The sequence below is a fragment of the Pipistrellus hanaki genome (genome assembly GCF_964339955.1).
Source record: "Pipistrellus hanaki genome assembly, chromosome: 6".
Classification (NCBI taxonomy): domain Eukaryota; kingdom Metazoa; phylum Chordata; class Mammalia; order Chiroptera; family Vespertilionidae; genus Pipistrellus; species Pipistrellus hanaki.
In genome coordinates, this window is record NC_140508.1 from 85,111,342 (window position 1) to 85,126,115 (window position 14,774).

Here is a 14,774-nt window from a genome sequence, read left to right on the forward strand (position 1 = left end):
TATGATCTCGGGCAAGCTTCTTGCTCTCTGTGTCCTCGGGTGGAGCTGGGGGAGGGTAGCAGTTTCCTTCTCAAAGGTGGTTGTAGCAATGAGTGAACACACACGGAGTTCTTGGAGCATAATTCTGATTGTTGTTGTTGCACCTCTACCCCGAAGGTAACGTTTCTTCTGTTACGTACTAGTCGGGATGTGCTAGGGTCTGCTGCAGTAACAATCCCTGCCCCCTCAGTGACTTTAACACAGAGTGTACGTCCGGCTCTCTCTGCCCACAATACACTGGCCGGACGCCCCCAGGGTACCATGAATGGAATGCTGCCTTCAAGAGAAGGGACGGAGTCCAGCAAATACTGGGCAGGAGGCCTCAATGGCAAAGCAGCTAAAGGAACCGCTTTGAGGGAGACCCAGTCAAGAGAGAAGGGACAGCTGTGATTTGTCTGTGGGTCGTCTCCCGATTCGGACATGGAGCCTTTGGGTGGTGATCGGGTCTAGATGAGGTCATGACGGTGGATTCCCATGACGCATTGATGCTCTTATAAGAGACACCAGAGAGCTTCTCTCTGTGTGTCTCTCTGTCTCTCTGTCAGTCTCTGCCAGAAACTGATCATTGTCTCACTAATTAGAAAGATGTGGAAGGCTGGTCAACCTTGAAGCTCTGAAAGGTCAGAGCCAACCTTATTGAAACAATGGTAACTGAGGCAACTTCTCCACCAAATAATCATGTAAACCCTTACTGATAAGATCATCTGCCTGCTACTGGAATTACCTGCCTAAGAGCTATGGGTGTATCCTATAGTCTCAATAAAAGGGACAGCAAGGCCAGAGCCTAGCGGCAGTCCTCCCACGTGGGCTGGTCCCTGCCTGGCCCCCAATGTTCCCAAATTAATACTTTTCTAGTCTCTTTCATTTGTGGGCGGCCTTCTGCAGAATCCGAACCCTGAACCAGAACCCTGAACCACGCAGGACGTGAAAGGGGTTCCCACAAGTCTCTCCCCCTCTCTGCCATGTGAAGACACGGAGGAGACAGCCACCTGCCACCGGAGTTCTCACTGGAACCCGTGGCACCTCGCTCTCGGCCATCCAGCCTCCAGACGGTGAGGCGGTTCCCGTGGGGGAGGCCCTGTCCCGGCATCTTTATGGCACGGGAGCTGAATGACCCCTTTCCGAACTGGCCAGGGCTCTGGAGGGCCAGGACAGTGAGGCGGGGCCTGTGGCGCTCGGAGCGGCAGGACCCGGCGGGCTCAGCAGTGTGAAATCGTGCCCGTGGGATGCCAGCACAGCAATTTCATGCTGTTTTACAACAGCAATTAGCATCTACATGGGAGGGAGAATGGTCAAGTCCAAGGTCCTTGACTTCCATTTAAAAACCTCAGTACTACACGCACGTAGCTTCAAAGCCCGCCGTGCCACGCAGCGCACAGCACACAGCTGTCCTCTGTGTCCCGACTCCCACCAGCCCTCCACACACTCCACGCTTCCAGCTCGTCCCTCGGTGATTTAACAAATAAAGATGCATAGCCTGTTTACTCTTTATCGAATGTATTGGGGTGACATCGGTTAATAAAGTTATATAGGTGTCCGGTGTACAATTCTATAATACATCTGTCTGTTGTATTGTGTGTTCACCATCCCACCCCAAGTGTCTCCACCTGCTATTTCTATTCATGTTGTTTATGCACCTATTTTATCCTCCATCGAAGGCAGTGGTTCTCAACCTTTTTAATGCCGCGACCCTTTAATCAGTTCCTCATGTTGTGGTTTTGCTACCATTGTGAACCGTAATGTAAATATCTGTGTTTTCTGATGGTCTGAGGCGACCCTGCTAGTGGTTTTCAACCTGTGGGTCGTGACAAAATTACAACAGCCGAATTACAGTTATGAAGTAGCAACGAAAATAATTTTGTGGTTGGGGGTCACCCCAGCATGAGGAACTGTATGAAAGGGTCAAGGCATTGGGAAGGCTGAGAACCACTGATCTGAGGGAACACCTATAACACTACTGAGTGTCAGGTGCTTATGTATCAAGTCCACTTCGTTTGCTATAGAAAAGCCCTGTGAAATAGTTGCCATTGGCCCCGTTTTACAAACGAGAAAACCGAGGCACAGAGAGAGGGAATGACTGATCCCAGAAGAAGTCAGTGGCGCAGCCAGAGTCTGACCCCCACGTCTGTGGTCCTCCGGATTCACACACGCGCCATCGGGTCTCTGAGCCGAGCTCGGCAGGACCGACACCTGGGGCTGGCAATTCTTCGGGGAGGAGTGAGGGTGCGGGAGGCGCTCTCCTGGGCATTGGAGGAAGCTCTCCTGGGCTGGCCTCTCCGTGCCGGACAGTGGCCCCCGGTGCCCCCGGTGTGACAACCAAGCATCTTCCCGGACGCTGCCAGCTGCCTCCAGAGGGAAACACCACCTCAGCCGAGAACCACGGATGTGTCAGAAGCTTCGGCCGGGCTTTCCGTGGCTGCCTTAGGCCAGGAAACAGGACTCTGTTTTGGGGTCCCGGCCTGTCTCATGCCCTCCCTGCAGGGTTAGGGGTCCGTGGAGCCGAGGAGTCATGCCACCAGTGGCACTCCGCCTTTCTGAGCCACGCTGCGTGTCCCAGGGCCTGCGTGGGCTTGTGGCCAGCTCTCCAGCGGCCGGAGCGTGCACCCAAGGCCCCTCTGCTGCAGGAGACTGGCCGGAGGGGGAGGGAGGTCGTGACCTCTGGGCAGAGCCTCCCTTTGCACCTTGACTCACCCCGTAAATACGAGGCCGGCCTGCTCCAGACCCCACTACTGGTGTCACTGGTAGGCATATGGGTTTTTTTTTTTTTTTTTTTTTTTTTTTTGGTAAATATATTTTATTGATTTTTTTTTTTACAGAGAGAAAGAGAGAGGGATAGAGAGCCAGAAATATCGATGAGAGAGAATCATAGATCAGCTGCCTCCTGCACACCCCCTACTGGGGATGTGCCCGCAACCAAGGTACATGCCCTTGACCAGAATCGAACCTGGGACCCTTGAGTCCCCAGGCCAATGCTCTGTCCACTGAGCCAAACCGGTTTCAGCATAGGCCACTCATTTTTGACACCTCAGTTTAAATGTGTTCACTTCTTTTTGTGGAGAAAAGAGGATTTAGTGCTCACATACCCCCCCTCTTGGCTTCCTCTTCTCCTGCCCTCCTCAGGAAGCTCCGTAACAGGTGTGGGTAAGTGAGCACTCCAGGGTGACGCCATTATTACGTGAACTGATGTTGGCTGATGGGCCACGTTGAGTTCTTTGCCATTTTTCTCTTGAGTAAATTTCTGGGTTTTGTTCTTCTCATGTGTAATCTTCCCATGCCCCTCTTCTGTCCCCACATCTCACGGGACTAGGCACTCACTCTGCCTACGGACAGACACCCGACGCCCCCATGTTCCCTCTTTCTCACAGCCTCCCCGCCATCACCAAACACTTCCCTCCAATGCTACTGAGCAGATCCCTTTGCTCCCGCCCACCGGAGGGTCTCTCTCTGGATCCCGCCCACTCCTCTGCCTGGCTTTGCTCCTCTGTGTGCTGGAGCACATCCGCCCGTGGCTTTCCACGGAAAGGGAGGTGGGGAGTGAACTCGAAGGCCTGCCAGCGTGCTCACTCTCCCCTCATACGGGGCCGCTGGTTTGACCCGCGAAGATGTCTGGGCTGGAAGTCACTCTCTCTGCGGATGCGGAGGCCTCGCTGCCCTCTAGCTTCCGGGATGGCTGCTGGAGACCTGATGCGGCCCTGCCCCTCTTCCGGGCAGGCTGTGTCATTCTCCCTGTCTCGGGAGCTTCTAGTTTTCTCGTTGTAAAGTCCTGAAGTCATCGTGAGGTACCTTTGGGTGGGTCTTTTCACTAAGGCCGACGGCAGACCCTTCCAATCTGAGGAGGGACAGATGGCTCTCCCTCCAGCTTCCGTCTCGTTCCTAGACCAATGAGGCGAGGAGGACTATCGCTAAGTGGAGAGGGTCTGCCCAGCCCCAGAGCACGTAAGTGCAATGCGTTTTATGGCACCATGCTGGCCAAAACCAGTTTGCCAGCCAAATGCAGCCTCCAAGCATCTAGTCTGCGCCATCCGTTGAAGACACTGTCAGGAATATGGGCTTTGCCCTGGCCGGTTTGGCTCAGTGGATAGAGGTCGGCCTGCAGATTGAAGGGTCTCAGGTTCGATTCTGGACAAGAGCACGTACCTGGGTTGCAGGCTCAATCTGCAGCCCGCAGGATGCGTGCAGGAGGCAACCAATCACTGTGCCCCTCTCACATCCACGTTTCTCTCTCTGTGTCTCCCTCCCTTCCACTCTCTCTAAAAATCAACAGAAAAATATCCTCAGGTGAGGATTTAAAAATAAGAGCATGGGCTTTGAGGACAGACAGACAAGCAGACTGGCCTGGTTTTGAATCTTAGCTTCTGTAAAATATTGTCAAATCATAGAGCTGTTGTAAGGAATATATGAAATAATGCAAGTAAAGCCGAAACCCGTTTGGCTCAGTGGATAGAGCGTCTTTTTAAGGACTGAAAGGTCCCAGGTTCGATTCCAGTCAGGGGCATGTACCTTGGTTGCGGGCACATCCCCAGTGGGGGGTGTGCAGGAGGCAGCTGATCGATGATTCTCTCTCATCGATGTTTCTAACTCTCTATCCCTCTCTCTTCCTCTCTGTAAAAAAATCAATAAAATATATTTTAAAAGATTAAAATTTTAAAAAAATAATGCAAGTAAAGTGCTTACCTGGCGTGTAGTAAGGAATTAATTTACAATAGCTGCTATTATTGTGGTGAATCAGAGAGGAGTAATGGTGTTGGATTTATATATATTAAAAGGGTACTAGTGCCGGGACCGGTTTGGCTCAGTGGATAGAGCGTTGGCCTGCGGACTGAAGGGTCCCCGGTTCGATTCTGGGCAAGGGCATGTACCTTGGTTGCGGGCACATCCCCAGTGGGGGGTGTGCAGGAGGCAGCTGATCGATGATTCTCTCTCATCGATGTTTCTAACTCTCTATCCCTCTCTCTTCCTCTCTGTGAAAATCAATAAAATATATTTTTTTTAAAAAAAAGGGTACTATGCTAATTAGACCGGATGTCATTCTGGATGTCCTTCCAGATGAACCCGGGGCTGGAGTGGAGGGAAGCCAGTGCCAGCAGCCAGGGGAAGGAAGGCTTACCCTTGCACAAATTTTCGTGCATTGGGCCTCGTGTGTGTGTGTGCGTGTGTGTGTGTGTGTGTGTGTGTGTGTGTGTGTAGGCACCCTTCTCTTGAGCCAGTTCATGAGATCCCTCACATTTGGAGCAGTGGCGCCACCTCGTGCTCATCATTCAGAACTGCAGCGCAGTGCAGCGAGCCTAACAGGCTTCAGGGCCAACTTGGGCTTTCGGGTCAAACAAACAATGGTTTTCATCATCTCGGAAAGGAAAACCCAGAAGCTTTGAGATGTTAACCCAGCGACGTGATTTCCTGGCTACCGCCCCGAACCGCACTGCTGCTCTGCCACCAGATAGCAGCGTTTGACCCACAGCCACCTGCCTCCATCCAATGGGGGCCTTCCCTTCTCCTGGGGGCCAGCAAGGCAGGGTCAGGGGGGTGGGGGGGGGGAAGGTCAGCCTCCACGGACACAGTCAGAACTTGGCACAAAGAAAAAGAAATTAAGAGCCTATTTTAATGTTGACATACGAGCAAGTTTTGTGCCGTACAGTTCAGGCATCGTTTGCATTTTGTACTGTTTGTAGTGCATGGTAGAGGGTGCTCTATATCATTTTTCCCGTTTAAGGTTGTAATCTGGCTGGTTTTCTGTTACATGCAGCCAAAGGCTCCTCTTCGAGCACAGCCGGGTCCTCTGTGGCTCTATCAGAGGTTATGAAAATGCCCTTCTTGCCGCAAATCCCAAATCTGAACCCCACGGCTCCAGGGCTCCCTCCCTTCCTCTCCCATGGAGCAGTCCCGCTGAGGCCCCACGCCAGTGTCAGTGGTCATGGGCCTGGGCATTGCCCACAAGGTGGTTTTTGGTTTCCCTCCAGCACAAGATGCCTCAAATCAATCCCAAACCAAACTGCCTGGAGCTGCCACTGGCCTGGACGGGAAAAGACGCCAACCAGGCTGCTTTTGGGCCACCAGGGGGCGCCCGACTCCAACCAACCTTACCTGACTGCCAGGTTCCACGGGGCTCAGGAATGAGCCTCTTTTTAAACCATCCAAGGTGATTTTAATATAGCCAACCTGCTGCCCCAACCCCTCTCTCCATTACACACACACACACACACACACACACACACACATAGCCAGTCTACAGACCAGCCAGCTGGGCGGACTGCCCACCCTTTCCTTGTTGAGTATATTCTCAAAGTCCTGGGGATTAGAACTCTCTCCTCATTCCACTCCCCCAAGCCCACTCCTGCAAGTCCATCCTTCTTCCTGGTGATCCTGGGGTTTTGAAAATGTCTTTATCACCCACAATACACCTCCTGCGACGCTCACAACTGTGCTACCCGTGAACGCGGCGATGGCACGGACTTGACAAGAAACGGAGGCACGGTCAGATGGAATGACTGACACACAGCGAGCCACTGGTGGCACAAGGGCGAGAACCAGGTCACTGACCACGCGTGACCTGCCTGGACTCCAGCCCCTCCATGGGCGAGGGACGCTCTCCGACACCCAGGTCACCAGGGCTGCGTCTCTGGGAGGAACTTATCGGGAAGGGCCAGCTGCTCCCCGCCACTGCCTGGCTGTGCCACCTGGGGCAGGTCTCTCTGCGGAGCCTCTGACGATGGCCTCCGGGTCCCCCTCTGGAACCTCCTGTGGCCGTCTGATTGGGCAGAATCATCCCCACCCCTTCGGGCCTCCCAGGTCATCCGTCAAAACGCCCGGGGCTAATGACAACACAGTGCCACAGCAGTGATGACGCCAAGCTCAGTAACCTCATTTCTCAATGCTCTCTACAGCTGGGCTTCCCATAAGCTCCAGTGCTCAATGCAATCCTTACCGTCACCCCAGGAGCTACCCCGTTCTATTACCTTTCCATTTACCTGAGGACATACAGAGAGAGAGAAAGAAAGAGAGACAGGGAGAGAGACAGGGAGAGAGAGAGAGAGAGAGAGAGAGAGAGAGAGAGAGAGAGAGAGAGAGAGAGACAGGGAGAGAGAGAGAGAGAGAGAGAGAGAGAGAGAGAGAGAGAGAGAGAGAGAGAGAGACAGGGAGAGAGAGAGAGAGAGAGAGAGAGAGAGAGAGAGAGAGAGAGAGAGATATGGAGGGGTATATGCCCTGACAGAATCAAACAGGTTGCCTTTCTGTGCACAGGATGATGCTCAACCAACTGAGCCACTCCGGCCGGTTGTACAGATAAGGAAACTGAGGCTCAGAGAAGTAAAATTGGTAGGTGAGCGAGATTGGAGCCCGTGAAGACCTGACCTCAAAGGGTGGGCTCTTTCTTCCACCATCTGCTGTTCAGGGAAGCTTCTGGAACTCAGCTTTAGAGATTCAGGGTCTGCCCTGCAAAGGTCTCTGAGCTGCCCCTCACGAAGTATTGTGGGAACTCTGAGAGATGGAGCCCAGACCAGCGTGGCCCAGGGCCCCCAGCCGCTCACACTCCCCGCAGCAGCCCCGCAGCCCAGGCCCACAAGCAGACACGCAGCCCGCCGGAGCCTGTGAGCAGATGCAGGTTTATTATCGCACAGATTGCAGCGTCCTGAGCCCTCGCCCCAAACACCAAGAAACCTGGACAACGACCCGGAGCCCAGGCCGGGAGCCTGGCCGCCCTCAGCAGCGCCCGGCCCGCCCCGCACTCCCTCGGAGTCCAGAGAAGCCCACGCAGAGGCGGAGCCACGGGCCTGGCGGGCGGGCGGAGGATGGCGGGTCCGAGGCTGCCTCCGCGGGAAGGCGGTCCACGGCCCAGCCACGCCGAGGGGCCCGGGCTTAGCAGCACGAGTGAAGCTGGACAGAGGCCCCAGGCACTGAGGGGGGAGGAAAAGCACACCCATCAGAAGGCACTTCAGGCCGCAGAGCTGGCCTGGGGGGGCCGGGCCACCACGCCCAGGCCAGCGGCCGCAGGCACAGAGGGAGGAGAGCAGCGGCCCCTCCGCTCTCCTGGATGTCACTGTCGCCTCCTTCCTGCTGGGGGCCTGGGACGTTCACCCCATCCGCCCCGGGGGCAGCTTCTGCCGGCCCTCCGCGTCTGCCCATCCCGGCCGGCACAGGGCCAGAGGCCCGGGGGCACCACACATCCGTGACGAGCTGCATGCAGACCTCTCCGCAAGCCAGCCGGGGGCCGGTCATCGCATAGGCCGCTCCTCCCCCTGGGGGATGCATGCCGACAAGCAGCCGGTCTTCAGCGCTGCCTGCACGTCTGCCCCGGGGAGTCTGTCCGGGCTTCCAAAAGCTTCCATGCGCAGCGTCCCCTGAGCCTGCTGCGGGCCCTGGCGGGGAGAGTGGCCACACACACTCAGCGGGCACCACGGTGGCCTGACCTCGCCAGCCCAGGCCCCGCACGGTGACCTCCGAGCACGCCAGAAACGCTAAGTGCAACGCCAGCCTCGGGCTGACACACGGAGCACAGGGGCCCTCTTCCCGCCCCCGCGCCCTGGCCGCCCGGGCCGGCAGCTGCCTAGCCGGAGGCTCCCGTCCCTCCCGCCACCTCCTCCTCCGCTGGCCCGGAGGGAGGCTAGCTGGACAGGCGGGAGGAGGCAGGAGCACTGCGCTCTGGGATATTCAAACCGAGCATGCCCACTTCCTCTACTGCCCTCCCGAGCCCCTGTGAGCAGGGGACAGAGTGCGTGCTGGGTCAGGGCCGCCTGAGAGCGCTCCCTGGCTGCCGGCCACCCAGGCGGCTGCCAGCCCCGCAGCCGGGGGATAAGTTAAAGCGGGGGAGGGGCGGCAAGAAGGGCCGGGGATTTCGTATCAGTGCTCCGGTTTGGTGAGTCCTCCCACACACACAGAGCCCGGGGAGGGGGTGCCCTAGGGACCAGGTGAGGCGGTGGATGAGGATGAGGGACAGGAGCCGTCAGGGCTGTCCCTGCCCCGGGGCAAAGCTCCAGGAGGGTTTCCAGCACGTTCTATCCGGCCGGGCACCTCCGTCGCCCAGCAGGGGCGCCACGGGAGGCCTCCTTAAAAGTCCGCAGCGTGGCTGTGAGCTGGGACCGGGGCTCCGGGTCCAGGGTCCAGGCCTCCGCGGCCGCCCTGCCCAGCACTGCAGAGAGGCGGGCCTCTGTGTCCTCAGCAGGCACTCCGGGCTCTGCAAAGAGACAGCGAGAAGGTCAGGTGGGCCGAAACCAGTTTGGCTCAGTGGATAGAGTGTCGGCCTGCAAACTGAAAGGTCCCGGGTTCGATTCCGGTCAAGGGCATGTACTGTGGTTGCGGGCACATCCCCGGTGTGAGGTGTGCAGGAGGCAGCTGATCGATGATTCTCTTTCATCGATGTTTCTAACTCTCTATTGCTCTCTCTTCCTCTCTGTAAAAAATCAATAAAATATATTAAACACATTTCAAAAAAAAAAAAAAAAGAAGAAGATGAAGAAGATCAGGTGAGAGTCGGAGGGAGGCTGCACGGAGGCTGGGCCAGGTTCAAGGCAGGGGTCAAGCCTCAGGCTTGATCTTCTCTGGGGCAGGACACCTGCCCACAGCCCTGACTCGATGGGGTCAGACACAATTCGCTGTCCTCCGGATGCCGCCTCCGCTCACGTGCAGGTGCGGCCCCTTCGCTGGTTCCCGCTTCCCTTCCTCTCTCTCCTCCCGGCTGCCAACGGGCTCCCCCGCCCCCTCCTCCGGTCCCTGCAGGGCTCATTCCCAGCCCCTGTGGAACACAGCCTTTACCGCGGGCAGCGGCACTGCTGCTCCTGCCGTCATCGCTGTGCACCTGGTGACAGGACAGGGGTTCCCTCTCCTTCTCGGGGCCTGAGACGGGTCCCCCAGCCCACACCAAGCTAGGACCGAGGAGGACCGAGGAGGAGGGCCTTTGGTGGGGGCAGGCAGGAGGCCCCCTGTCAGCGTCACCAGGCACGGGATTTACCCTGGAAAGACTGGTCCTAGCAGGAGAGCGATGCTGTCTGTCTTTTAGACACGTCAGCCTGAGACCCGTGAGGACCATCTAGCCTTTAGCCCAGCCCACGTCCCCTCCTTCTCACCAGACCGTGCCCAGACCGCCCTCCCAGCTCCGTCACTGGGAGAAAACCAGTGGACGGGACCAACTGACGGACAGCAGGGTGTCAGCAAGGCTGGGGGCTGGGGGCTGGGGGTGAGAGAGAAGAGGCCCAGCCATCCCAGCTGAACTCACTCCAGGCCTGTGAGAACCTGGGGAGCCAGGGGCACAGCTGGGAGGCTTTTCCATGAGGAGCTGTACATGAAGGGTGTACGCCCACTGGGCTCACCCACGTCTCAGGACAGGAGGGCGCCCCTGCTGCCCCCCGAGATCCCAGCCAAGCAGGCGCTCAGTGAATGCTGATCAAAGGGATGGATACGGGAGAGAAGCCCCAGTGCTCACCTGACAGAAACCAGGTGCTCACACATGGGGAGCAAGTGAGCACGAGTGTGTGTGTGTGTGTGTGTGTGTGTGCGCGCGTGTGCGTGCGTGTAGGGCATGACCTATCAAATCCACATTCTAGATCCCTGCCTCTGGTGGGGGATGTGATAGATGAAATAGAGAAGGTAGACTGGAGACCCTGATGGCAGGACACAGGCTTTATTGGAGGGAAGAGTACCCTGCCTGCCGGCTGCTTCCACAGAGAGGGGCGGAAGAGAGCGAGGGCCGGGGTACAGGCACCTTTAAGGATAGGGGGCAGGGCTTAGGGCACTCAGCACCCGCTGACTGGTGATTAAGGACCTAGGGACTTAGGAACCGGGGGCTTAGGGTATTTGGCAGATGCTGTCTGGCCACAGGTGGGGTTTACGTCTGTCCATCAACTGGAGGAAGGGAGGATCTATCAAGATGGGCCTCCGTGAACCACAGGGCGAAGAAGGCCCAGGAGGCAGCAGGCCGTTTCCCCAGCAGTTCCCACACCCTGGCGCCCAGAACCCCCAGCCCCTCCCCCGGCCTCACCTGGCGGACGAGGGTCAGGTCAGCAGGTGGACAAACAGGATGGCCAGGCCGATGTTCAGCAGGATCACCATGCAGATGAGGACGGTGTTGGGGACCTGGGAGCCAGGGGGAGAGGCCGCCTGAGTCCCCGTAGCCTCTGAACCTCCCTCCCTCCTCTCCCTCCCCTCCCCGTCACTACGGGGCGGACAGAAAAGCAGGAGCCCTCCGAGGGGCCCTCCAGAGAGCACCCCGCCCGCTCCCCGGCGTGTCCACCAGCACCGGGACGGCAGGCCCTCAGAGCGGGAAGAATTCTCGGAAACAATGAGCCGAACCACGATGGGTGGTGCTGGGCCTGGGAGCCGGGCTCGTGGCCTCCCCCGAAGCCCTGGGGGCTGCACCCGTCCGTCCGTCCCCGGAGCCTGGCGCCACTGTCCCTGCCGCTCCCACCCAGATCCCAGCCTCCTCCGTAAGGTGCCCAGACGTCCCGCTTTTGGCGGGACAGTCCCGATTTTTAACAATCTGTCTCGCGGCTTTTTTAAAACGCCGGGAGACGCGGGACAAATCGTTAAACATCAGGACTGCCTCGCCCAAAACAGGACGTCTGGGCACCTAACTCCTCCGACAAGCCAGAGGGGCCAGAACCCACGCCCCAGGGGCCCCTCCTCCACCCCCAGGAAGCCCTCCCTGCTACACCCTGTAGAAGCGGATCCCCCCCCCCCCCCCAGGGCTCTGCAGCCGCACCCCTCCCTCCCTGCCAGCTGCTCAGGCTCCCAGCTGCCCCAGGCTCCAAAGAACTGCCCCCTGCTGATCCGATGAGGGTCCAAGGGCCAGGCCAGCCGAAACCGGTGTGGCTCAGTGGATAGAGCGTCCGTCTGCGGGCTGAAGGGTCCCGGGTTTGATTCCGGTCAAGGGCATGTGCCTTGGTTGGGGGCACATCCCCAGTGGGGGGGTGCAGGAGGCAGCTGGTCGATGTCTCTCTCTCTCTCATCCATGTTTCTAGCTCTATCCCTCTCCCTTCTTTTATATATATATATATATATATATATATATATATATATATATATTTATATATTTATATATTTATATATTTATATATATATAAAAGGCCAGGCCAGTCCCACCGTGGGGGCCTCTGCAGTGTCCCAGGCTCCCATGTCTTACAGGGAGCAGGCTGTCCATGCCTGAGCCCACATCCCTGCTGGGGTTCCCCGGCCCAATCCCGTGTTCTCTCCCCGTCCCCCCAAAACACACACACACACACACACACACACACACACACACACACACACACAGCAAGCCGCCACCCTGGGGACCCTGCCCGCGCTGAGCACCCGCAGGGAGCGCCCGGCCCGCAGCCCTCCGGCAGCAGCAGCAGCGGCGGCCTCACCTCCTCCACCTCCGCGTCGGGCCCGGCCGCCTCCCGCCGGGCCTTCCTCCGGCCCCCCTTGCTCAGCCCGCGGGCCTCCGTCCTGCGCGCCTTGGCCTTGGGCTCGCCCTTGGGCACGATGGGCTTGGGCTCCAGCCTGGCGGGGGGCGCGGGCGCGGGCTCGGGCGCGGCGGGCTCGGCGGGCGCGGCGGCCGGCGAGGGCGGCCCGGAGTCGGACCCCGAGGCCTCGGACCCGGGCTCGGGCTCCTCGGGGGGCGGCCCGGGCCCGGTGCGCACGGCGTAGCTGTGGTAGCCGCGGTACAGCGCCGCCTCGGGCTCGGGCTCCCGCGCGGGCGGCGCCTGCAGCGCCTCGATGGCCATGTGCTCGGGGCGCGCGGGGCGCGGGCGGCCGGGCGTGGCGGGCCGGCTGCCCCCCGCGTCCCGCTCGCCGTTCCAGGCGCCGGGGCCCGGGCCGTCCGTGGCCGCCGCCGCCCCCGGGCGGGGCCGCTTGGGCGGCGGGGGCGTCCCGGCCGGGGACGGGGCGCCGCCCTCGGGGGGCCGCCCCGGGGGGCCCCGGCCCGGCGGCGGCTCCAGCAGGCTCTCCGAGTTCTCCAGGATCTCCTGCAGCAGCCGGCGCTTCTGGTACTCCGGGCCTGCGGGGCGACAGGGCCACGGGTTCGAGTCCCCGTCCCTCCCCCGGCGCCCTGGGCGAGCCGCTCCACCTCCCGGGGCCTCCTTGGCTGGCCCGGCCAGCGCCTACCCACCACCCACCTATTTCCAAACACTAACCCCCTGCTGGTTTCAGTGACCCTGTAGGTCCATGTTATGTATTCACCTGTTTTACAGAGGAAGAAAGGGAGGCTTCGCCGAAACCGGTTTGGCTCAGTGGATAGAGCATTGGCCTGCAGACTGAAGGGTCCCAGGTTCAATTCCGGTCAAGGGCATGTGCCTTAGTTGTGGGCACATCCCCAGTGGGGAGGTGTGCAGGAGGCAGCTGATCAACGTCTCTCTCTCCTCAATGTTTCTACCCCCCTCTCTCTCTCTCTCTCTCTCTCTCTCCTTCTCTGTGAAAGGGGGGCCTGGAGGAGTGACGCCACTTGCCCAAGGGCACCAGATGCCACAGGGCAGAGCCAGGACGAGCATCCGGAAGTCTGGCTCCAGACTCCGTGCTCTTGCGGCCACACTGGTCTCTTTCCACCCCCTTCTCTGAAATATTGGCCTAATCAGGCCCATTTCATAATTACTAGGAAGAGGATTAATTAGATGCAGGGCCTGTCCCACGGGGACAGCGATGGCCTGACCACCAGCCAGTGTCACTCTCCCTGGGACCAGCAGGGGGAGCGCTGGGACCAGAAGCAGCTTAGCCTCGCAGGCACAGTGCCCCTGTTCCCGGCTCTTTTATCTCAGTTTACCCTTGGTCTCCTTGCTGCAGCCAGGGTAATGCTGAGAAAACAAATCTGATCAGGCCGCTCACCTTAAAACCCTTCATGCAGAGAACAACAATACCCCATGGGGGGGGGGGGGGGTAGGGGGCTCCCGTCCCGTCACTCTCAGTACAAGGTCCCTGTCAGAGCCAGGAGGTCCTCCTTCCTCTTCAGGGAGAAGAGCCAGCCTGGAGCGGGGCCAGCCGGCAGCTGGGGCCTCTGATACCCCACACAGTCTCAGCCGGAGCCTGTGTCAGCCATCCCCTGCCTGTCATGCCCCACGGCTTCCAGGACTCACAGCCTATCGCGGACACAACTCGGGCGCCTCGGCTTTCCAGCGAAGCAAGAGGACCGTGTCCGCCCGTGGGGACCTCCGGCACCCGGTCCTGACGGTCCCCGCCTCGGCCGGCCTACCTGGCTGGTAGAAGTCCGGCGCCAGCTCCCTGGCCAGACTGCGGGCAACACTGCACTCCTGGTTGGCGGCCAGGGCGGCCTGCTCGGCGGCCTCAGCTTTGGCCTTGGCGTGGCTGGTCCTAGGAGACAACACGACGGAAACTCAGCATCCTTCCCGAGAACCAGCCCTCTGTCCCTTCTCCCCGACTCACAGAGACACCGTGGACAGGGCATCCATCCACCCAGGCCGGGAGGAACACCGATGGAGCCCTGTGGCCCGATCCTGAGCGTTCCGCAGGCCACTTCCTCTGCTTTCCGGGCATACAGGTAGACATTTCCCAGCCTCCCTTGCAGCTAGGCGTGGTCAGGTGACTGAGTCTTAGCCAGTGCATTGTGGGAAGGAGTGATGTATGTTCTTTCCTGTCCTGGCCCATAGAAACATCTCCCGTGATTCCCTGCTTCATCTTTTTCCTCCTGTTGCTGGTGAAATGCAGAGGAGGCCCAGGCCCCAGAGCAGGGTACTTGATCTTTTTTTGTGTCCAGACCCCTATGGTATCCGGTCACACCTATGGACCCCCGAGGGGGGCGGCGGGGACAGCGAGCCAGG

At 59.1% G+C, this 14,774-nt stretch overlaps 1 protein-coding gene across 2 annotated transcripts in view; it reads right to left on the reverse strand.

Moving 5' to 3' along the window:
* Positions 1 to 7,618: 7,618 nt before the first annotated feature.
* Positions 7,619 to 14,774, reverse strand: part of JPH2 (junctophilin 2) — a 60,090-nt gene continuing 52,934 nt past the window's right edge. Inside the window, exons 3-6 of one of the 2 annotated variants that reach the window (XM_084887556.1) lie at positions 14,189 to 14,307; positions 12,372 to 13,003; positions 11,006 to 11,100; positions 7,619 to 9,205 (exon numbers count right to left, since the gene is read on the reverse strand). In XM_084887556.1, coding sequence (XP_084743682.1) covers positions 11,020 to 11,100; positions 12,372 to 13,003; positions 14,189 to 14,307 — 832 coding nt within the window. In that variant the 3' untranslated portion in view covers positions 7,619 to 9,205; positions 11,006 to 11,019. Of the gene's footprint in view, positions 9,206 to 11,005; positions 11,101 to 12,371; positions 13,004 to 14,188; positions 14,308 to 14,774 lie in introns of those variants that run through there. The other variant, XR_014795302.1, reaches the window with a different exon arrangement.